Raw genomic sequence first — 24,743 nt, 5'->3', positions numbered from 1 at the left:
AGATAGATTTCTGGATGTTACGCCGACGAGATCGCCGACTTCTGCAGGATTCAAAAGTCATCCCTACAGACCATGTCGCTGCCCTACACCATCTGCTCGTTATGGACTTGAAAATCTCCCGTCCAAGGAAGAGACATCCAAGGACTGAAACACAGCGCATCAAATGGTGGAATCTGAAGGATCGAAAGGAGGTATTTTCGCGTCCGTGGCTCCATCTACACTTCCCCACCCTACTCGTAGTGTGGAGGAAATGCGGTCATCTACTTCCAGCGTTATACGCTTGACCGCGGAAAACACTCTGGGAAAGACGACTCTAGGTAAGCCAAAGGTACAAAAGGCTACGTGGTTTTGGAACGAGGAAGTTCAGGCGGCAATTCGTGAGAAGAAGTCCAAGTATAAGCTTTGATGGAGGACGCGTCAGCCTGAAGATCGGGGTGCTTACCTAGCGGCGAAGAGGGAGGCTAAGAAGGCAGTCTCCAAGGCGAAGTCGGACCGCTACAAGGCTGTGTACGACATGCTTGATACCAGAGAAGGCGAGCGGGCAGTGTATCGTTTAGTCAGAGCACGTCATCGCTCAACGTTGGATATGGAGCACACCAAGATCGTTAAGGGAGCTGATGGAGCCGTTCTGCGCCGCTCTGGTCAGATCCTGGAAAGGTGGCGAGAGTACTACAATCACTTGTGTAACGAAGAGTTCTGTCATCCTCCCATCCCAACCGTTCCCAGCGTCGAGGGTCCTGTTCTACCAATTACTGCCGTCGAAGTCAGTGCTGCCCTCGCAAAAATGAAGTCGAACAAGGTAACCGGTCCTGATGACATACCTGCTGATATCTAGAAGCTGCTAGGAGATCGAGGGTCCATGTGGCTCGCAACTCTATTTAACAAGATCGTTGCAGAAGGACGGACTCCAGACGTTTGGCAAACTTCCGTGACCGTGCCTGTTTGGAAAGGGAAAGGAGACATTGCTGACTGCACCTCGTACAGGCCTATACGACTGCTGTGCCATACGATGAAGGTTTTTGAGCGTGTCCTGGAAGCTCGTCTGAGGAAAATTGTTAGCGTTTCACTCAATCAGTGCGGCTTTGTGAAGGACTGCAGCACTCTAGATGCTATCCATGCTGTCCGAATCCTCCTGGAGAAACATCGAGAGAAGAACCGCAGTGTGCATCTTGCTTTTCTCGATCTCGAGAAAGCTTTCGACCGTGTCCCACATGAGCTGTTATGGATGTCCATGAGGTCGCATAGAGTACCAGATGAATATGTGCGGTGGACGAAGCTACTTTATGCGAAGCCTACCAGCGTTGTACGATGTGCTGCTGGAACAAGCAGGCCATTCCCTGTACAAGTAGGGGTTCATCAGGGTTCATCCTTCTCACCTCTGCCGTTCATACTGTGCATGGACACGATAACGAAGCAAATCCAGAAGCAGCATCCGTGGACTCTACTCTTTGCCGACGATGTCATGCTCGCGTCGGAGTCTCGAGATGATCTTCAGAAACAAGTGCAGTCTTGGAAGGATCAGCTGCAGCAATATGGATTGCGCCTCAACACATCAAAAACTGAGTACATGGAGTGCGGACCAAGGATAGAGGATGGATCAATTCGTGTCGATGGCACCGAATTAAACAAGGTGAACTGCTTCAAGTACCTTGGATCCAAAGTGACTTCCACAGGCGACATTGATCAAGAAGGTCGAGCACGTGTTAATGCTGCATGGATGAAATGGAAAATGGCAACAGGGGTACTGTGTGACAAGAAAGTCTCTGTTCGACTGAAGTCGAAGATCTACAGAACGGTTGTGCGTCCTGTTGCCCTTCACGGATGCGAGTGCTGGCCGACAACGAAAGCCTTGGAAAGAGTGCTGCACGCTATGGAGATGCGGATGTTGAGGTGGACGATAGGTGTAACGCTAAAAGAGAAAGTATCCAACAACACTGTACGTTCCATCTTCGGCGTCGTCCCGATAACTGAGAAGATGAAGGAGGCGCGACTGAGATGGTTTGGTCACGTCTTGCGGCGGGAGGAAGATTCTGTTGCCAAAACCGCTCTGAAGCTCGACGTTTCAGGAGTGAGGCCGCGTGGGAGGCCAAAGATTCGCTGGTTAGACCGTGTGAAGCTGGATATGATAGATGCACGTTTGTGTACGTTTGTGGCTGATGCAATGGATAGAACCAAATGGAAGACAAGAAGCAGAAAAGCGGACCCTGCAACAACGCGGGACAAACGCTAGGAAGAAGAAGAAGAAGAAGAACTGCAGTGACTTTAAAATTTATAATTATTTAATATTTGGATTATTTAGTATTTTTGATGTTTATTATTACTTAGTACTTAATATTTAGAATATTTACAATCAAAAGAACAATGCTCTATCTTTCACACCTCTGAGATCCATTGTCCAGTACATAAGTGCTCTACTCTACTCCACAAAACTTTTTTCGAGTTAATAATATTTCGGCGGTTCGGGGTGGGTAGGCAGTTTAGGTGAGACGTAAGGTTTTGCAGGACATAGAATTTCATAAATGAGCTGTACTTCGTTACCGCTTAAAAAAAACTTCTTTCAGCAGAAAAATCTAGTAGAATGTGCTAACCATCGTGCACACATCGCACTGCGATATCTCGCCACTCTTATGTCCAGTTGATTGCTGCGTCTTCTGTCACACTAACGATCACTCATTCGGGCTCCCGAAGAACAACGACCATTACGCACTTCTAGTTCCAGAAAAAATGCTCACAATACTAGCTAGCTAGCTTATTTGGATAGACTTTTTCTTCAAAAAGAAATTCCAGAGATGTGTGAAGATAATTCCAGAGAAAAAGGTGCCAAATAACAGTCCATAAAACCTCGCAAACCAGCCTGCGAATTGTTCTGTGGTAGCCATAGTGATGGAACAATAACGCATGCCAGAAACACAGACTAAAATAGATTCCTATCATTTGGAAGTCTTTCACAAGAATTTCTGCTTTCATACCTTGCATACGCACATAGGACGCGTTATGTTACGTTTGTATGCTATCATAAAGAGCTAGCTGGCTCAATTTTAACCGCGCAGCTCCGATTCGAGGATTGAAGGGAATATGAGCGATTAAAGAAATCCTGTAGGCACTTCGATGATACATCTGTCTTGCTGTGATAATAGAGGAGTACGATTTGCGAGTTCGCACTTTCATTTCATTTTTTCAAAAAGTTAAAAAAGTTAAAAAAAAAATAAATTATGGTATCTTTATAATGTGACCGAAGAAACGAAGACGATTGGCTGTGACCACTTTCGACAGTGGTGTCAGATGTTGATGCTTTCTATGTTTCATCCTCTACGCTACGCTATATCCACATCTGCGTAAAGTTCTTTGTTGTTGAATACAATAGGTCAGAGGTAGCCAGACAGCAGTATAAGCAGGTTCATTTTCGTGCAGTCAATTATCGCCAACGCTGTAGACTGCAATGCATGTATGTCACTCCCGGAGCTGCCCTTGTTCCTCAGCATAGAGCCCAAGCCCAAGCAGGAGAACTCATCTACTAGTTCGATCGAATACCCGTCTACCCTCATTGAAAATGAAGGATTCAAGAAGCGATCCCGATAAAAAGAGTCGAAGATGGCTTTGAAGTCCAAAACAGCTTACTGCACTGGCTTTGACTACCTATGCCATACTTTACTATAAAGGTCTTCTTTATGGCATAGACCAAAAGTAGCCAAACGGCCGCCCAAACAGCTTTTTTCCATACAGTCGCCATCACTGTAGACAAAGCTGCTCAAGTCTCCGATCCGTATATCATGATAGGCCGAATTGTGGCCAGATAGGCTGGCAGCTTAATTTCGTTGGAGAGTGCGATCGACCACAGGAAATTCTTTAAGGAGTTGAATGCTGAGCCTATCTTAGCGCATCTACCTGTACGTCACTCTCATAGTTGGGACTGTTCTTCAGCTCAGGTAAAAAAACTCATCGACGAGTTCAATCGGTTGCCCGCCAATTCTGATTCCCTCTGAAGGTCTTCACGATACCCATATATGCTTATACTTATCGTGGCGCAGGCGTAATACATAGGTTGCCGCTAGCTTCGATACAACGTTAACAACATGTTGAAAATTCGTACTGCTGCTTCGAAGCCCAAAAAGGCTACCTGTATTGGCTTCGAATACTACTACCAGATTTCAACCTCCTTACTAGAAAAACACCTAGTCAATAGTGGATCGCCTAGTACGAAACCCGGACTGCTCATCACACATTGTTTCCTTGCGGGATTTGATAAGGCAATCCAGGACGATTCACTCCAAAACCTTTTACGTAATACGCGGCAACGGTAGTCCTCGTTAGTTTCTTGGATCCGTGATGGATAACTTCCTGTTAGGTGGAATTGTGATAGGGTGCACGGTCTCTACCTATGAGGTATAGTTTCATCGATCCAAGTTGAATTGATGATCTTCGTCAAATCACGAATCCTAGAAGGAGGAAGAGATTTCAGCATTTCTGCGCTAATGCCACTGTCTTTACCAGACTTTTCATTATTCATTTTTTGGACACTTACCAGAACTCTGTCGGTGGTTCCCCGCTTACAGTTGTGGACGGGCTCAAGTTAAGGAGCTGATAGCGCCTGCCGCTTCAGTGTTGAAGTGATCCCTCCGAATTTGGTACGGTTGCCTCACCACCAGCGATTCCATTAGCAACCTTGAGGACTGGAGAACACCGTTTCACTTTGCCGCAATATTGCTTTACTATAGCAGAAGCTTTCTTCGGGTTCTTGTCCTCCCATTCTTTTTGAAACTCCGCTCTTGAAGTTCACTCGTCTTCGCGATCTTGTTGCAGCTTTCCTCCCAGACGTTTCTTCTGGTTGAAGTCAACAGTACTACAGGCGGCATATACAGAATTATATAGTGCGCACAAAAAACATAGCGCCACCCACTAGTTTGATCTTTTTTTTCTATTATGTTTTCTTAAAAATAGAGAAAAACAGCCAATTAATCCAGAAAGTTCATCAAAACTAGCGATGAAAACTTTGTTTTGGAATAATTTATCGCTACAAGCAAAAGATATTCAGTCAATTAATTAAAAATAGTCAAAATGCAACCGTACAAAGAACATAGCGCAACCATTCAAAAATCAAGAAAAGTAATACTGAAATGGAGAAAATTACTAACAAAACAATAATTAATAATTAATTGTTTCTCCTCTGTTTGTGACAACATTCAGGCATTGAATCGACATAGCTTTTTAGAAGACTTTCAGGAATCGACTTCCAGGCATTGAGAATGGCCGTTTTGAGCTCTTGAATACTTTTTGTAAGTTCTTCGATGATGGTAGATCTTTAGCACGAGCCACCCGCACAAGATATCGATCGGGTTTAATTCGGGCGAACGAGCTGGCCAATCCAAAACATCGATGTTTCTCAAGGCAAACCAGGCCTTTGTTGAGCGACTGACATGAATTGCAGAGTCATCATGTTGAAATTGGTTTTTTTTTTGTAAAGCACAATTTAGCAAACGTTGGAGGAGTTCATACGGCAAGTTACAAACTGCAAATCGAGCACTTCCTTCCAGTCTCTCAACAATGGCCTAGTTTGCCTCGAGAGACATCGACATTTTGGATTGGCCAGCTCGTTCCCTTGACTTAAACCCGATCGAAATCTTGTGGGCGTGGCTCGTGCTAAAGATCTACCATCATCAAAGGACTTACAAAAAGAGTTCATGAGCTCAGTTCACGGCCATTCTAAATGTCTGGAAGCCTGAAAGTCTTCTAAAAAGCTATATCGATGCCATATATTCAATGCGTGGATGTTGTTTCAAACAAAGGAGAAACAATTAATTTTTTATTATTGTTGTGTTAGTAATCTTCTCTATTTTAATGTAGCTTTTTGCGATTTTTGAATGGTGGCGCTATGATTTTCGTACGGTTGCATTTTATCTTTTTTAATTAATTGACTGAATATGTTTTGTTTGTAGCGATAAATTATTCCAAAACAAAGTTTTCACCGCTAGATTTGAAGGGCATTCTGAATTAATTGGCTGTTTCTCTTTATTTTTAAGAAAACATAAAAGAAAAAAGAAGATCAAACTAGTAGGTGGCGCTATGTTTTTTGTGCGCACTATATAATTCCGTATATGTCGCCCGTAGTACTGGTGACTTCAACCAGAAGAAACGTCTGGGAGGAAAGCTGCAACAAGATCGCGAAAACGAGTGAACTTTAAGAGCGGAGGAGTTTCAAAAAGAATGGGTGGACAAGAACCCGAAGAAAGCTTATGCTATAGTAAAGCAATATTGCGGCAAAATGAAGCGGTGTTCTCCAGTCCTCAAGGCTGCTAACCTCTGTCCGCTCACATAAGTGCTCTCCATCGAATAATTCCTTTTTTTTAGGAGATCTGAGCGTTGTTCAAGGCTAGACTTCACATTAGCGTCGATTCCAACAACGGCCATCTGCTGGTTGGGCATCTTAAATACCAGCGCATTAAATTTGTCTTAAAAGACGTCCTTATTCTTTTCAGCGGTCTCCGTAGGTGTGTGGGCACTTGCGATCTGGAGTCCTATGTGATCCAACAGTTGTACATAGGCACATTTAGACGACGTGTGCCGAATTCCACTACCAGATTGTTGTAGTTGTTCCCTACAGCTGTTGTGCAGCCTCCTACCTTCTTTTGATCAGCATCCCCGCCGTGAGTAGAGTAGTCTTCGATGGTGATAAAGGCACAATCTCTGATGCATGTTTCCTGCAACGTCACTAACAGCATATCGTTGGATCCTAGACAGAACGGTTTGCTGGAATTCACTCGACAATGATTTGCACTTCAGCGTGACGAAACGGATAGTTGTTGCCAAAGATTCATTGCTCCCTTTAGGCAGTTGACCTTTGAGGTTATGGGCATTGACGATGTGCTCGACGATAGCACCTTTTTGCAATGTATGTCTTCCCCATATAACAGTGCAGGTTGCATGTCTCGTACGTACCCAAAGCGTATACTCAAATTGTGTTTGATCCAAGCAGGGCCAACGCGAACGCGTTGCAGTCTACTCGTGTGAGTGGCCCCTGATGATAGGCGTATTTAATTGCACAATACTCAGGGATGTTGTTGTACTCGCCAGGAAAAGTAAAACCAGATAAGTTGAACAGATAGTGAATTCTTACAAAAAAAGCACGAATCCAGGATCATTTTAACAAGAACAAGAGCTGTAGGCGGCCCGAATTTACAACATATAATGTGCGTGAGAAGAAAATCGGCACAATTTTTTTTTTGCAGATTTTCCATGAAATTCTGCAAAGAATATTATTGTACACCTCATATCTACCAATGCGAAAACACAAATAGGTTATAAGTGATTTGTCCAGCTGAGTAAACCTACTCAGATAGATTGATAGATGATAGATTTCATTTCCAAAAACGGTGTATAGCACCAAAAACAATTTATATTTGCAGTAGGCCTTAATTGCATCCTTGGGGTGCTCTTACCTCACCCAAACTGAAAAAAGTTTTAAAAATTGGCTCCCAACTTTGAAAAATGAGTATGCCGTAATCTTCCAATGTCTAACACCTAAAATAAGTGAAATAGTCCTATTTTATTATTTTAAACACAGCACTGATTAAAACGACTATGCGAAATGCCAGCTTTAGAAACATTATGATTATAGTAAAAGGCCAGGGTAATTAATCTTCTGTGATTCTATCTGTTCTGGAATTTTTTATTATGAAGTACAGGTTTTTCATAAATAATAACTCCTACTAGTTATAATTTCTGTGAAGTCCTGTAGAGAGTCATTTCGCCTCGTCGCGGCTGCCAAAGTCTTGCACAAGAGCCTAATTACTTTTGGAATGTGCAAGTAATTTACGCCTTATGCGCGGCTCTGTTAATACCTATTAAATAAAATTAAAACACATGTCTGCTAATTTTATACAGTACCCAGGTAACATATTTTGATGCAAACTGAGATAGACTAAGAATTTTATCTTGTAAATAGGCCACACGAATTTACTTCTCTCTCCCTTCTACAATATTTCCTCTTGCACGTTTGATAACTCCTCTTAATCGTTTCTATACCATAAGCACATCTCCTTCGCAAGTTTCTGCAATCAGACTTGTCTAGTAATTTCATCAAATAGGGTCCAACTGCATTAATATATCAGGTATATTGTCACGGATATTGCTTCAAAACTTAATTTGTTAAAATGTGCAACTGCTCGTCGTTTTTGCTTTCTTCCAGACGTTCAAAATTCAAGTTTTTTTTTTACAAGTAAGCTTTCTAATTTGATCCCATCGACTCCCAAATCCCATCGACATCGCGTTGTCATGCGTTTGTGTGTTCTTCGTACCAAGGAACATCCACATATATTGGCTATTTTGGCGGGTAATGCTTTCGCCCCCTTGGTAGTCCTAATGAAGTGCAAGGACTGTCGACGGGCCTAGGCCACATTATTTTAGCAGGAGTTACAACAACTCTGAGTCATAAGAAAATCATGCTTCATAATAAAGAATTCCAGAGCAGATCTAGTGAGATAATTGATATGGAATCACAGAGAATTAATTTTCCTAGCATGGTATTATAATCATGTTGTTTTACATCGACATTTTATACAGCCATTCTAATCATAATGTTGCTCAAAATAATATGAAAGGATTATTTCGTTTATTTTACATGTTACTCAAAGGAAAATTATGTCTGATGGTCTCTTTTTTAGTTTGGGTGCAAGTGTACCCCACCAATGCAATTGGGGCCGACTGCAAATGGGGATGATTTTTTGCTGTCATTACGCTACCTTGCTATATACCGTTTTTTGACACGAAATTTGATAAGGAACAGATCTTCGCAAACAGCTCTTCGCAAACTGCTCGATGGAAGCTCTAGCGGTGTCCCAAGTACGACTGAGAACATTCTCCCAGTGCCAACGACCACCTATTTTCTACTAGTAATAACGTCTGTGTTAATGTTCACCTTTTTCAGTGGAAACGCTTTGCTTCTCTCAACAAGTACCTGCTGGGTCTTCGTCCTGGTGAGCTGACTGTACTTACAGGTGGAACCGGATTCGGAAAAACCACATTCCTATGTGAATATGCTCTTGACTTATTCACTCAAGGGGTCCGTTTCTAACAAAGGTTTCTAACAAACATAGGTTTATTTGAGCGTTGCAGGTGCGAACCTTGTTCTGTAGTTTTGAAATGCCGGAGGAGAAAATACTGAAATGGATGCTCGTGCAATATGCTGGGTGCGGTATCTCCCGAATTTTTTCTTGCTTCAAATTCCTTTAGTTTCATTTCATTTGAGTTCAAAATCTTAAATTGAGTATTTGTCTAGTCCTTCACACCTTCGAAGTCTGGCGCGTACTCTCACATATAAAAATGGAATCAAGTGAGCTGATTATGTAGTCTATGATAATGTCTAAAGTTTTTGCATGCTTCAATGAATCTGCATAGTTCTATGATCGTCTCTATTTTCTGGAACGAATGACAGTTGCAAAAAGAAAGCGCCATGACCGGTCTAATCAGACTTAATTTTGAACTGTGCCGATTCAATGCTCACTGCGCTAGAGCAATTTGCGGTCATATTAATGATGAATGGTTTTGTTTCCATGTGCGAGCTCATAGTTTGTTGGAAATCTGTCTGAAGTTTTATGTACAGATGTACATGATTAGTTTTATAGGGTACCACTTTATCGTGTTGAGTACAGCAGCGCTATTGATATGTGGTTGGATAGATTCGAGCGTACCAAGGGACCGCTGGCTATAATGAAGACCACCGAATTTAGAGAAAAGAGCATTAATCAGATTGCATCGGTTAGTCATGGAAATGTAATACATGTACGTCTTAGAATCTCTCTCTTCAGGCTATCCGTGGCCAGGTGATCAATAGCGGTTGTCAGCATGTTGTGATAGACAACTTGCAGTTCCTCGTAAACCAGTCAACAATGAGTGATGAACAATCAAGCAGCCTAGAACGTTTTTTTATGCAGGTGTGTTGTTGCAGGTTCTGTGTTATATGCAGGTGAGCAGCCTCCTGTGATGAATAAGTGCCAGTTCCGCATCTACTCGCATGAGAGAGTTGGTTCGAGATGAGCTGCCAGCGAAGGCAGCGAAAGATAACCTTCGGATGTCTACTGAAGTTCATGTAGAGTCCTGATCTTATAATGTGTATGCTAGGCAACGTTTCTATAGTTAAAGCTTCTCCAACTCTACAACCCACAAAAGAAGGACAATTAAATCTTGTGTGCTAAAACTATAATATTTTGTTTTTCTGATCCTAGAGGCCTTATACACAATGTTCATTCCGCATTAAGCAAAAGACTTGCAAATGAATTACATTAAGAAAGTTACATACTAAGTTTCAGGACCGGTTTGTGGGTCACATGAGATCTCTTGTATCGCAACATGGCGTGCACGTGACGATGGTTGTCCACCCGAGAAAAACTGATGTAAATTACCTTTCAATTTCGTCTAGAACATGAATTAATACAAATCCGAATGGGTGCTTTCAATTAAGAGCGACAACGATCTCGACATACAACATTTTGGAGGATCGACGCGCGTAACGCAGGAAGCAGATAATGTTCTTGCTATACAAAGAAGACGTGATGACCGTGATCGCGGAAAGTTCAGGAAATTCCTTTACGTGAGTTCAGGGTAGCCCTTTCCATTCAAAAAAAGAGAATTTTGCGTAGTCGACACCAGTTCAAAGTTCTAAAATCTCAAGTCGTCTTCGGTGGTATGGAATTTAAAGGCACTTCTCAGTTTTCGTTGTCAGCTTTGGTACAAACCAACACTTTCATAGACACCTAGTGCAATGATGTACACAGGAAAACGTTGGAATGTCGATTATTGCTTTTAATATTCCACATTGGAAAAAAACTCCGGCTTTTTCCAGATTCCCAGGGCCCGAGAAGGGGGGGGGGGGGGCAAGAATGAATGACTGTTTTACACATTTTATCGTGCACGAGCAATAAAATAACAGTGGGTAGGACCATTGCAACCATTGCGCTCTTTCTTAAATACGTGTTTCATGTAGCGCAGCAAAGCATTGTGTGTGTGTATCACACCATTGTCTAACATCCGTGTATGTTGCCTTTGATATGTTTACTTCCAAATTTGCAAACTATGTAATAACGAGCTTATTCTGTCACGTGTGGGCGTCTGTGTTTGTGTCTCACTCAAGAAATTCCAAAGAGAGAGGGAGACGGATACCATGGCGTCGGTTTGGTGCGCTGGAGCCTCAACGTGGTAAGCGGTAAAATTAGGTGAGACGGGTCCTACGGCGACGAATTTCTGCTTCGGAGCCAGATAGCTGTGAAATTGAGGTGGAACGAGTCCCAAGGGGTCGGAATGGTGCTCCGGTGCCAGAAAGCTATGGAGTGGGGAGAGACAAGTTCCACTGCGTCGGATTATTGCGAGGGAGCCCCAAGGCGGTAGAATGGGTTTCTATGGTCCCTTCGGATATCTATTTCCCAGCATATCTCCGTGATACTACTATGCAATACATGGTAGGTAACAGTTTACGCGATCTGACGCTGAAGGTTATTTTTACCACTACGATAGTGATATTCGTCATTTCACGTTAGCACATTATTGTTTTCTAATAGTTGAGAACGGAGGAAACTCATACTTTGAATAATGTTTCCAAATTATGGAGATTTGAGAGAAACATAGATGTAAAATCAAGTTAGATTGTTCTCCAAATAAAGAACTGACGCGTTTAGGGAGAAACCGTAAAATCTTTAATCTATGCGTAGCTTTTCGGGTAAAAAAAAATTGAAGAGAGCGTTGATAGAAAAAAAAGCAATTCTAATTTTACAAATAATGTCGCTATTGTTATTTCTTATAGATCGGTGAAGGCGAGTTAAGCGAACACCAAAAAAGCCTGAAGTCCTGCTTTAGCCGGACGTTCAGGCTGGTAATATATAGTCTATCATGTGCATGTAAGTGTAGCGGACGTGGCTAGTGGAAAAAAGGCAACCAGAAGGGTATCTCGTACGTACGGGCGCGCACGCGCTGCTGCGGGGCGTGTCAGGCGTGGTGATGGAACACGGCTTTCTCAAATACCTTCTACCTCCTCCCCCCTACCCCTTCCAAAGTTGTTGCCACAGTTCTCCGTTACTGCTAATTCAATATAATAGAAATTTCATGTGTTTTGAAAAAAAAAACAACGTCGAAAATTAGCAGGGCAATAAATGGCAAATGTGAATTTCGGTAGCTGAGAGAACCAAATAGCAGGGAAAATATATTTGTTGAAATGATGTTGAAATAGTAAAATCTACGAAATATCGTTAAATAGTGACTAAAGCACATAACATGACGACAAAGAGAAAAATGGGGTCCATAGGATCACCTTTTCTCTCAACTTTTTGGTGGGAAATATCGAGAACAAATCGCGGAATTTTCAGTTCTTCCCATCTAAATAAAAAAAAACTATGAGGTACCGAAAAAACAGTGGTGCGACTATTTTGCATATTTTGGTGGGAAACTTTCTCTTATGAAATACTAGCTAAATTATTCATCGAGGTGCTTTCATCACAAAGTTCTTTGTAGTCTTTCAAACATAACAAAACCGAATGCACAGAATCTGAGCTTTTCTGGCCATTAAATTTTATTAAACCCACGATTAAACTGCTGAAAATTATGTGATATCAAAATTTCATTTTCTTGGAGTAGCATCAAGTTTGTACCTTTACTGTAAAAATTAGGCTCAGAGGGGTGTCAAACCTGGACGGTCCCACTGTCACAATATCAACACATTGTGTGTTGTTAAAACAAAATGTTGAACTCTCCTACGCACAAACCTTGATATAATTCATTGTAATATATGCAGTTCTTTAATATTAATATTTTTTGATATAATGTAATAACGTGCGGGGACAGCCGATAAATGAAGTCAGCGTTTTTATCCTTCCAGACAAGTCTGGTATCAATTTATCGACCCCGGAGGGAGGGATGAAGGGTTTAGGTTTCGATTTCGAACCTGGGCGGTTCCGAACCATCAATCGTGCACACACAACGGAACCTCTTACTGATTGTGCCACACGCACTCCGTACAATTATATAAAATTACACATTTTGCCCTGATTTTCATGATATACTCCCTTCAACTACTGCGCAACTCTCCACTCCCTTATGATCCCCTCTGTGACCCCTCCCTTCACGACCCCCGACGGAAAATCTCGTCACACGCTTGAGTTTTGAAAGGGGTAGCATACAAATACTTCCGTTACTCAAGGTCGTGAAGAGCGACAGGCAAATCACAATTCCTAGCAATAATGGCATAGGCCACACTGAGGAGCGTGGTGTGACACTGTAGATTTAACATGTAAAAAAAGAAACGGTGATGCTAGGAATAGGAGGTGGAACAGAAAGTGATTGTGACGTTGACTAGGGACGGCTCTTGACGATATTGACAACTCGGGTCGTTTTCTGGAAGGTCTTCAATGAAGGGCGGGGGTCTTTTTCAGGAGGGTTTTTTTCTAAGTACACGCTTGACCTTGCCGAAAAAAGTTTCCCAGATGTAAAAGGAGGTTTTGGAAGGAAATGGTAAAAGAAGACCCGAGACAGTTTATTCGAGACGTAAAGAATCGCAGATCATGAAATAGCGGCGGATTTTATGATAGATTTTATGCGAGCTGCAAATGGAACAGGATAGGCTCGGATATGTTTAAGGAGGACACACCCCGACGAAGATGCGGATAGCCGCGTTGGGCTGTAACACCCACTTTGAAGACGTTTCTTTGTGACTACTTCAGAAGGTCAGGAAGGATGTTGATGTTTTGTCAATCGGTTGCCATTGGGTAATCTCCAAAACTTTACATTTGACTGAACTGCCTGTTAACGCCGATCGTCCTCAGATCTTCTTTTACCGCCTCCGCCAAGAACCTTTTTTTCGACAAGGAGAACTTTTCCAGTTTTAATGTGCGAGTATCCTTAGGACAACATGGACATGACCTTAGACCACCTAATAACGTAAACAAGGAAGCGGAGAGGGTTTCCTGTGGAGTTCAGCTGGATACGGCTCAACGACCTCGTTAATGTCGCTCACGAAATTTGAGAACATCTTGGATGACAATGGCGAGGAAACGAAAAGAGTGGAAAAGATGGTAGGGCCCGCACGTCCAATGAAGACGGGCCATCTAAGTATCTAAGTAACTAAGTTATATTGGTATGTATGTATGGTATATTGGTATGGTAAGGAGTGTTTGGAACTGAAGTTTGAAGGTTCTCGAAATGTGAAACTGATGCGTTTAGAAAGAAAACTATAGCTTTAACCGGACGATCAGACTAGTGTATAGCTAGTATATTAGAAGCTGATTCTGTCGTGTGTGTGTGTGTGTGTGTCAGTCACGAAATTCCAAAAAGGGGGTGCGACGGGTCCCACGGCGTCGGATTGTAGCGCCGGTACCACAAAGCTTTATAATGGTGTGCGATGGGTCCCACGGCGTCGGATTGTAGCGCCGGTACCACAAAGCTTTATAATGGTGTGCGATGGGTCCCACGGCGTCGAGTTGGTGCCCCGGTGCCGGATAGCTATGGAAGGGGTGCGATGGCTTCTATGATTGGTGCGCAATAACTTCGTGTGCATCCTGCGTAGGGTGGATGGTGTTACGACCGCTTCATAATCGGTGCCACTGCCCGTGTTGCGTTTCGTTTCTATGACTGCTCCGTGTATATGTTTCCTTGTAGGTCTGCCTCATCTTGGTAACATGCATTCTTCAAGAAGTGGAAACACCATGCAAACGGCTGCCTAAATAGTAGCCGACGGTTTACCTGATCTGACGTGGAACGTTATCTTTATCAGTACGATGATAGTGTTCACGTCATCTTACGTTAAAACATCATTCTTTGACAATTTTGAGAAATGCTTTCAATTAGCGCTATATTGTATTTCATCGAAGGAGTGTTTGAAGCTGATGTTTGAATATTCTCCAAATGTAGAACTGACGCGTTTAGAAGGAAATCCATCTAATCTTTTGCCTTTATTTGTTATTAAAAAGAGGAACAAAGCGTTGTTTGTATAACAGAAATCTGATTTCACAGACGCCATTACTATTAATTTTCACTGATAAGTGAAGAGGATCGAATCGAACACGATGGAAACTCTGAAGTCCGGCTTTAGCCGGACGTTCAGACTGGTTAATTATAGTAAAGAGGATCAAAGAAACAAACTGGACGGTTAATGAATAAATCTAAGTTATGTAATATAGCAAACACTAATAAATACTATTATTATATAATGGACACTAATATAGAGTGGTGCGAGTGAGAGCAACAGAGAAAACACTATAAAACCATTTTTACACTGTTTCGTACTATTTGCGCACAATTTTACTCATCGAAAATGAAAACGAACGGATGAAAGTTCGATCCCCACCGGAATTGTCCCATTTCTGCGAAGTGGAAAAAAGAAGTAATACTGAAGCAGAACGCATTCTAAAGGCATTTTCTCACCATTTTTTACTTCCTACAGACGATTTTACTCATTGACAGTGATTGGAGGCAATGAATAGTTCGATCCCCGTCGGAATCTTGATTTCTGCAAAACCGAAAAAAATTACTGAGAAAAACATTTCACCGGCATTTTTTTGAAATTTTACTTAAAACACTGTTTGCCGCATATAACTGTTATTTGGAGATCATTTCAGTGAATAGAGCCAGGCCCTGATCGGAAATTACTGCTGGACTGGTCGGATTCTTTTTTTACCATGAAATAAAATATCTTTTTCATGGATCCTCTGTTTTTTTTTGAAAGCTAGTTGAGAACAAGTTAATAAATTTATCATTTTTCTTTTGAGAGAAAGAAAACAACCTGGAAGGAAATGAAAATGAATTACAATTGCAAAGATTCTCTTCTATAACACACTTCAAACCGAGTTCAATTTTTGCAAACTAGGAGCAGTGTCATTGGACTTTGTTTGAAGTCATACAAATTTCGAATACATACAGATCGGCCGAAAATTTGGAATTTCGCACTTTCCAAGTTGCGAGATTACGGTAGAGCGATTGAAAAAATTCGATATATTGGTACATTTCGATAGAGCATCAAGGAAACCCCATAACTGCAAATTTTGGTCTCTGTAGGTCTTCTGGTTCTCTCAAAAGCTAGTTGAGAAGAACTCGGAAATTTCAAGCAAGATTCAGAATTTTACTCAATTAGGTTTCAAAAAAACCGGGAAAGCTAGAAACACTAAACTTTATAGGAATATAGAAGATGTATCTCTCTACAAATCGCTCCAAGTCTTCATAGCATGAAATTCACTTCAATTCATTGCTTTTTCCCAAACTAGTCCCAGACCAAAAGGTGTGGAATTATACCAGCGAAATCTTTGAAGAAAACTTCACGCCATCTATTTTTCTAGTATTTTGCATCCCTTGATATGTGTTTATTTGAAATCGACCAACACCTTGTCTTTTTTGTCTTGCTCTCTTCATTTTTTTCTCGTCTTTAGACAAACCTTACGACCGCCTCCTGCTCCGACACCCCTCTTACGACCTGCTACTAAGAAATTTTTAACGCACGCTTGACTCTGATTTCGGTTTGGTTCTTGAAGAATCCTCAGGACAACTTGAACAAGATGATCCGACGATCTCTTTGAAACCTGACTAGAGAAGCGAACACGGTTCTTTGTGACTACTTCAGAAGGAGAGGCAAAATTTTGTTTTTCACGAGTCATCCGCCAGCACATCATACCACTTTCCGAGTAACGTTCTTCGTTATGGCACACCATCGGAGAAAGTAGCTCAACAATTGTATAAACAGCTTTCGCTCAATGTTGTTAAGCTTTCCATCACCCGCTGCCCAAAGCTCCAATCCGCACATCATGGTGGGACAAATTACGGTCAAGCAGACCCACAGCTTGACATCGTTGTTGATGGGGGTCGACCGCGAGCACTTGGTCAGTGATTTGAATGCCGAATTAGCAGGAATTAACTGTAACTCAGAATTAACTCGGACGGGAATCAGGGTGGATAGACAACCGATCGAACTCGTCAGTGAGTTCTGCTACCTTGGATGCATGCTGAAAAACAATGGCAGCTACAAGAAAGGTGTTCAGTAAAGATGCGCTAAGGTCAGCTCTGCATTTAACTTCGTAACAAAGTGCCTGTGATCGACCTTGCCAATGAAGTCAAGTTGGTAGTCTACCTATCCCCCGTAATGAAGTACTGATCGCAGGCTTGGGTAGCACCGCTTACAGTAAAGAAGAGGCTTTCGTTTGACTACTTGTGGAGAAGGAGGACTTCTGCGTTGTGAGGAGTTTATCAGGTTCAGCTGGAGCAAGCTACTTGGCCGCAAACGGAAGTTCTAGACTGTAGTCGTGAAGAGGACTTCAGTACACTCAACGTGGATAGGCAGTTCAGGCAATACGTAAGGTTTCGCAGGATATGGGATAGCGACGAATGGATTGATTTTGTGCAAGCTGTCGCAAAAGATCGAAAAGGTTAAGCGGAACCATGTTCAAGGATGGCACACCTGCTAGGGTGCGGGTAATCGCGCCAGGGGATGAGGTCTGCCCACCTGTTAAATAAGTGTACATTATAATAAAGGCAAAGGTAATAAAAGTATGCATATATATGTATATATATATATATATATATATATATATATATATATATATATATATATATATATATATATATACGTGATAGAACAAGCTCCTTCTTATATAGCATGATTATAAATCCACATTTATTAATTTGTTTATTTACATTTATATGTGTGCTGAAAGCGCCAACGGTATACTAGTAACATCGAGAATCCGTGAGAATAGCCATTGGATGGGGTGCGTACCGTTAGCTTCCCGCAGCTTCCGCGACAACCTATCCTTAGGGGAAACGACTGGCAACGGCGATCGTTAATTGCGCTGCGTTCGCCTTATGCCCCGCCCATCACATCGTGCATCTTCGGCCCTTATCGTCTGGGGTGTGAAACATACCTCACAGGAGCATGCTATCTCTGGTATTGCTTCTGTACGGACTATCGATCGCTTGCGTATAGAGATACAGCGGAAGATTGCACTCGAAATGCCAGAAGTAGAAAATAATAGTGTTTTATTTGAGCGAAATAAACTAATCGAAATTTTTACAAACTAATGCAGTATTAAATAAAAACAATGCACTAATGCATTAAATACGCTCTCTAAATACAAGTATATGTCTATATCTTCTATAAAGTTTTTCCAATCACAAATCTACTTTTTCCAACGACCAGGTTCTCGTTTTTACACTTTTAAAGTTTCATTTTGGAACGTTTTCAGCTTCATTCATGTCTTCTGATGCTGTTTTGTTTTTGTACAAATCATCTACGTTTTTGCACTTTTAGCATCTTCATTTTCTACGTCGGTACGTTGCTGCCATTTTATTCTTTGAACCTTCCTAGAAGTCACTCTATTACTCTGAGATGTGGTGGTGAATGGGCGTGGCTTAGAGGTCACAGCTAACCTAAGATATGTCTGCTCTGGCCTACCGACAGCCTGCAGGCACTGCAGAAGAGGTGATCGGATCGGTGAAGAGGATAATCGGCTGCGGGTACCTAACGACCGCTCCACCCACCCTTCCCTCCCCCCATTGGAGGGGCTATTTCTGGCCAAAAAAGACAACACCAGACGACAACTGTAGTGGATAAAGGAATTTTGTGCAAATGATCAGCTATTGATTATTGTATATACACATATGAATACAGCATCTTATTATCTGAACCTTCTTATAATCCCTTTACTATAACTCGTCGAACCTTCAGTATCCACTCCAAAACGTCTTTGTAAAGCTCTGTTCGTGTCTTATTCAGTGGTGGTTGAACTCCATCTTTTCAGATCCTGAAAAACCGATATGGAGGACACCGAGTCGAAACTGATCAATTGGAGATGCTATTTCAACCAGGCACTTACTCTCATACTATCATTGACCATTCACTCAAAATATGACTGTGTGCTTCGCTTCCGAACTTAAAGGCACCACGAATCTGAGGTGGTGTAGATTTCAGGTGGAGTATTCGTATACGGCATAGTAGATTATGGAGAGGAGGGTGATTCCGTCCATTTATTCCTAATTGCCGAAAAACGGCCCGGAAGACGCGGCGCCGCACAAGGCTGGCGCGCTCCAGTCGAACTCCTTGTAGAAAAAAGTGCGCCAGAACGCCCGAAGCCGTATCTTCCGGGTCGTTTTTTGCGGCAACTAGGAAGAAATGGACGGAATCACTCTCCTCCCCATAATTTACTGGGCCGTATACGAATACTCCACCTTAAATCCGTGCCACCTCAGATTCGTGGAGTGATGTCTTTAAAATCGTACCTATACGACACTGACGCTACGTTTTTCTTTCTTTAAAAAATTGGCTTTGTCATCTCCCAAGATATTCATTAATAATGTCTAATCAACACTCGTTTTTGGAATGCCATTATGCGATGTTTATCTTTGGCATAGGTTTCTAGTTTTAATTTTTTTTTTCTATTTTTGTGGTTAACTGCCATTTGAATGATAATAGTTGTGAAATATAAGTGATGTTCGCTCTCATAAACAACGATTCTATCCGTAGTGTTCACTTTTAGTCGCCATTCTAGTGTTAACGTAGTTGAAGATTTATCCGACAATAGATCTTATTATGGCGGCATTTCTTCGCCGACGATGACTCACGTGCCCAGTTAAAGTTGAAAGAAAAGAATATTCATGTGATAGTTCCGGGCGTATGGAGGCGCCTTCAATAAAGTGTAAGTGTAAGGTAGCCCTGAGAACACGATGAAGATGGTTCAGTGGTAGAAATTTACTGAGAGCGGAATCACCGTCGTATTGTCGCTGTGAACACAGTGAAAAAAATGTGATGCAGGACGTCACACTCTGCCCTGGGACACGCTATCAAGTGTGTCATATGGGAAGAATTTTAGTGTCACGCCAGAACTGCCTAGTCATCAACACCACTTCGTTTTGTCGCTCAGTTTTTTGTGAGCTTGAGCTGTAACCAAGATTTGTATTGATCTTTCTCTATTAACAGCTAACTTTTCGGCGTTACTGCCTTCGTCAGACAGTGGCAAATCAAATCAAGCGTTGACTTACTCTCTCAACGGCCTCATCATCTTACAGAAAGCATCCAACGATTGACAAACTCTAAAAACAACACAGCAGCTATTGCAAACCTCGTTTGCTGAATCTAGTTACGTACCAGACCAGCTCGTACCACAAATGTGAGTAGCAAGGATTTTTTAAGGCACTAAACGACCTTTCAGTTCTTTTCTAGACTTTTAACAGTTATTCAAAGTGCCTCTACCGTTCTGCGTGTTATAATCTCCGATTCAAAGGACAGTATCGTAACTCTACGTCTATTTCGAAATTTTCACAACATATTCTGCGGTGCTGAGAGTGGGATGGAAAGCACTGATTCTGTGAAGTGCTAGACCCTCCTCTACCCAAACACACGGTGGGAGTTCTGCACGTGATAGGATGAACCATCATTGATACAACGCAACTCACTTGATATCATGCCCTCTGCCATATGGGCAAACAACTGCAGCCAGTACTTGTGGCGAGTCGATCATACGCACGATTACGTACCAGCTGACACCTGAGGTTCTCTTATGGTATCCACGACCCTCACGTCAATTTGTAGATTTGGTTGCAGTAGACAGCTCCATGCTGTTCTGATTATATCATGAGAGATGTAACGTAGACAGAACGGATTCTTTTATTGGGCGTCCACGACGATGGATCTTCAGCAGAGGGGTCTTGTATGTCGAGTAGCACAGTAGCACAGTTACTAGTCGGTTATCTATTTGATATTGCCACTTCATCAGCCAAATTTTTAGGAAGGCACTAATCTACCCTCCGTCCAAATCCTCCAGGGCCTCGGAATTGAGCGAACCATCACACTAAGAATGTTGCGAGGGTGCAAAATGCAATAGAATACTGACTTTAACTTCACAGAGCGTATTATTTTGCAAATTACTTAGGCGTTGTGTATTGCATTCGTTTCTACGCTGTCAAAGGCTTTCTCATGGTCGACGAAGGTTAGAACAAGAGGCAGGCGGTATTCCCGGCAAACCTCTATGACCCTCGACACGGTCTGGGTGTGGTCCAAGCAGCTGAACCTCCTACGGAATCCACCTTGTTCGTGAGGCTGGGCTTCATCCAGCGTGCTAGATATGCGCGTGAGGATGATCTTGGTGAACATTTTGTATAACACCCTCAGCAAGCATATCGGACGGTAGCTCCACGAATCCTCTCGGTCACCTTTCTTATGGTTAAGAACGGTTCGCGTCTTCCTTCCAAGTCTTCCACTGGTCTGGGATCCTTTCTTTCTGAAGGTAGGATGTTATTTGCACTGTTAAGATTACATGAAGTGGATGGCCACAGCCCGAGGAAAGTCTGCTGATATAAAAACAGGTCCGGGGCTGTGTCAGGTCTCATCTCTTGATAGCGACTCGTACTTCCGAAGAGAGAATCCGTGGTGGAGTTCACCAGTGGGGATGATCGGGCTTGACACAGGAGTTGATGAACGGAAAAGGTTCAAGTAGAACCTCTTCGTAATGGTTTCCATCTCACGACGAAAAGACGTGCGAGTCCCGCCTTCGCTCAGCAAGGCTTCTAGCGGAATATTATATTCGCGGAGATCCCTGCGGCACTTGTTTAGACTCGTTCTTCCTTGTGCTGCTTCCAGAATCTTTTTCTGCCTGTATTTCAAGAGATCCTCCTGCAACGCTTTTCTGTAGCTAGTGTTTGCTACTAACCGCTCAATGTGCGATGCATTCGGATTAAGCCTCAAAGTCCTTCTTTCCAACAATTCTTTGGTGATCTTCGAAATTCGACCCAAGTTTGTCGTGCGCGGCTTCAAGGTACGTTCAGCATAGGCTCGTAATCCTCTGAGCAGCATCTCGTAGTCCACGTTTGGGTCCTCCTTGATGTGTCAGTCTCCTTGCGACAAGGAGTCTTCGAGTACGCAATCGTCGCATACGACTTCTTTTCTCTTTCGTTGCCAACAGCAGATGTTCTTTCGCACGAAGGAGACGGTGATCAGAACCACTACAAAAGGATGGTACTACTGAGACGTCAAGTAGACATCACCTCCGGTTGGTGAGTACGTGGTCGATCTCCGCAAGAGTCGCGCCACTGGGCGATTCCCATGTCCACCGACGAGGATCTTTCCTCATGAAAAGAGAATTCCCATGAAAGAGGCGAGCGGCGGAAAACAGCCCGGCGAGACGATTGCCGTTTTCATTCTGGCCCCTTAGTCCAAATCTTCCGATCCTGTGCTCCTCTTCTGTAACCTTTCCTAGTTTGCGTTGAAGTTCCCGACGCGACGACGGATTTGTAGAAGGACTTCTTGTTGCGGATTACTTCCTCAAGCTCCTCGTAAGACGGGTCCAATTCGAATTCATAAGCTGTTGATGTTGGTGATACTGATGGGTTTTTCGCGCAGGGGTCAGAAGCGAAGAATGGCCAGACGATGTGACAGGATCTCGTAAAAATCGACAGGGTGGACGACAGATGGGTACACAACAAAACCAACACTGCCTACATTTCGCGACGAAACCTTCTCTCCACGAATGACGAGTGTACCGTCATTCATCTGTGGTACGTCGTTCCTTTTGCACTTCGTCTCCTGCAGAGCAATCACGTGAAATTTGATACGCTCTCCAGCTCCGAGAAGGGCATGCAGGTTAGCGTCTGTGGACACTGTTCTCTCGTTGTAAGTACATAGTCTGAGACAGTCTCCATGGCGAGTCGCGCGTGTGTCGCTTTGCTCCAGAATCAATGACGTGCTGAGCAACCTGAGATTTGGTCGCCTCTCACCAGTCGCCATACCGTCCGACGTCGGAGACGGCAGGGCCCAGTGTTCAGGATACTGAGGCAGTGATTTTGCTGGAGTGGCAAAAAGAGTTTTCCCCAAACTAAACAGCCCTGCCACGGTGACCTTAGCTTTCACCACAGGTCGTCGCCCAACCTATATGGATCAGAGAGCTACCTTGCGACATTTTGCCAAGACGGTGGTGAATCTTAGCAGTGGTTTACTCTTAGCTAGGCTTCCGATTCCGAGAAGTCGGAATGTCGGATGTGTCGAACTCCTTCTCAGCTTGGGAGACCCTGCCGGAGGACGAACCCCGCTGTGCATCGCAGTTCGACGCCCAGAGTCACCTCCACGCCACTATGAGTCCGTAAACCGTTGTGGAGGACCGATGTGACATACTATTCAAAAATAACAATTAGGTTTCTAAACTTCGTTCCAGAGAAAGCATGTCAGGATGTTCAAGAGCTTAATTTAAACACGACAAAAAAGCATTCAACATGAAAATTTCTTATACGTGTGACCCTCGCATTAGATTGAATCCTTGCTTTCTTTCTTTATGAATGTTTTCATCGTTTTCAGCATTTGCACAGAGTTCTTTTGTTTGGTTGGCGATTTCTTTCTATGTGGACTACGTTTGCTACTTCGTTCCGTGTGTGTTCGTGTTCTTTTTCGCAAAGAATTACAATGTTTCCAATGCTCCGGCGGAAACGACCGTTTTTAGCGTAGTAATGACAATTTTATCAATAGTATGGCGATGGTGGGATCCAGCGCATAGGTGATCCCAATTATAATTGCCAAGGTACCGAGCGCTCCAAGGGCCAACTTTCAGTGTTTTTAAAGGAACTATTAGGGGTGGTTGAAGACCACGTAGATCAAATTTTTCAAAGTAATCGTTTTAGTTTTTTTCCGCTATTTTCTGCGTAATAAACTTGACTTTGCCTACTTCTGGGATGGTATACAATGTTCCATGTACATCTCATGGCCATTGCAAGACGCGTGACACTTTTGCTGTATCAAAGCGTTACTAAACTCCAGATGTACTGCATTAGTTTTGTTCATTCGACGGAAAACGTTTGAAACTCTGGACGGTTGCCCGGACATTAATGCAAGTTATGCACGAGACTTTGACTTGCGCTCCTTCAAGACTATTATAGCAGCCTTTTATTTCTTCAAATGTTGTATCACAAGACTGTTCTATGATATAATGTGTGCTGTTGAAGATAAGGTTTGTCTCAAGAACAAAAATGGTTTCATGTTGGTGACTATAAGTGTGCTGACAGTGACATTCTCTCCTTCTAACCTTATTCCTGTCAATGGAGTTTTAATGGAAAGTACATCTGTGATTTCTTTACGGGGTTCCTAATAGAGCTTAGTGGACACTTGCATGCTCTAGGAGCCTTCAGATTTCCACAGGTACAAACCGTGCGATTTTCGTATTTTGAAAGTCTTCTTTCGCTTGCGTATATGACTCGCATTCCGCGGGAAAGCTGAAATCATTTGGCAACATCAGCGCCTCGTTTTCGGAAACAGCGAATCTTCTGTTCATTAGAAGAAAATGCAGTTTTCGAATGGAGATCGCAGTAATCGACAGTTCATCGTAATTGTGAGTGACATGGGGTGTCAGAATTATTGTTTTTTCTTTGCCTCTGTCATTTCAATGTCAGTGTGCAGTGTTGGTACCCACTCAATGCAGCGCAAGGTTAGATGGTCAATGTAAAACACTGACCTACTTTTTGCTTCCTGCGCCAGACGCAAAAATGAGCATGCTAGCATCGGAAGAAAACATCCGCACACAATACCTCTGCTATATGCTTCTTGAACAAAGAGACTACTATTAAAGTATTCGCGAGAGTTAGAGGAGATGGTTTCAATGTACTCAGTTCGCACTCAACTTGTACAATAGTTCTTTTGCGCCTTTGTTTTTGGCATTTGCATATGGACCATACCATACCAATCATTGCTACCAGAATAGAGTACAGATAGATAGATAGGATACATTAAGAACTGCGCCAAATGGCCAGCAATG

At 42.7% G+C, this 24,743-nt stretch overlaps 5 protein-coding genes across 6 annotated transcripts; 3 read left to right on the top strand and 2 right to left on the bottom strand.

Annotated features, from left to right (window-relative positions):
• Window positions 1-14: 14 nt before the first annotated feature.
• RB195_024076 (uncharacterized protein) lies at window positions 15-835 on the top strand (the record flags this gene model as incomplete). The annotated part of the gene is made up of 3 exons (XM_064211737.1): window positions 15-191; window positions 271-317; window positions 412-835. The coding sequence occupies 3 exons, from the start codon at window positions 15-17 to the stop codon at window positions 833-835; spliced, it is 648 nt and encodes a 215-aa protein (XP_064067618.1).
• A 24-nt stretch (window positions 836-859) lies between these two features.
• RB195_024075 (uncharacterized protein) lies at window positions 860-2,230 on the top strand (the record flags this gene model as incomplete). The annotated part of the gene is made up of 1 exon (XM_064211736.1): window positions 860-2,230. The coding sequence occupies one exon, from the start codon at window positions 860-862 to the stop codon at window positions 2,228-2,230; it is 1,371 nt and encodes a 456-aa protein (XP_064067617.1).
• Window positions 2,231-8,811: 6,581 nt separating this feature from the next.
• Window positions 8,812-18,866, top strand: RB195_024074 (uncharacterized protein; the record flags this gene model as incomplete). The annotated part of the gene is made up of 9 exons (XM_064211735.1): window positions 8,812-8,835; window positions 8,921-9,055; window positions 9,109-9,182; window positions 9,272-9,325; window positions 9,618-9,750; window positions 9,801-9,926; window positions 10,302-10,385; window positions 10,454-10,582; window positions 18,756-18,866. 9 exons carry the CDS (start codon window positions 8,812-8,814, stop codon window positions 18,864-18,866), a joined length of 870 nt encoding a protein of 289 aa, XP_064067616.1.
• Window positions 18,867-21,328: 2,462 nt separating this feature from the next.
• On the bottom strand, window positions 21,329-21,802 carry RB195_024073 (uncharacterized protein; the record flags this gene model as incomplete). Its single annotated transcript, XM_064211734.1, has 1 exon — window positions 21,329-21,802. The coding sequence occupies one exon, from the start codon at window positions 21,800-21,802 to the stop codon at window positions 21,329-21,331; it is 474 nt and encodes a 157-aa protein (XP_064067615.1).
• Window positions 21,803-22,351: 549 nt separating this feature from the next.
• Window positions 22,352-23,041, bottom strand: RB195_024072 (uncharacterized protein; the record flags this gene model as incomplete). 2 transcript variants are annotated; one of them, XM_064211733.1, is made up of 2 exons in its annotated part: window positions 22,352-22,843; window positions 22,895-23,041. In XM_064211733.1, the coding sequence occupies 2 exons, from the start codon at window positions 23,039-23,041 to the stop codon at window positions 22,352-22,354; spliced, it is 639 nt and encodes a 212-aa protein (XP_064067613.1). The 2 variants fall into 2 exon arrangements, with proteins under 2 accessions (XP_064067613.1, XP_064067614.1); XM_064211732.1 differs by lacking the exon at window positions 22,895-23,041 and having other exon boundaries at window positions 22,352-22,732.
• Between the last annotated feature and the right edge of the window lie 1,702 nt (window positions 23,042-24,743).

The sequence above is a fragment of the Necator americanus genome, chromosome X, assembly GCF_031761385.1.
Source record: "Necator americanus strain Aroian chromosome X, whole genome shotgun sequence".
NCBI classification, from domain to species: Eukaryota; Metazoa; Nematoda; class Chromadorea; order Rhabditida; family Ancylostomatidae; genus Necator; species Necator americanus.
This window is presented reverse-complemented; position numbering and strand designations above follow the sequence as displayed.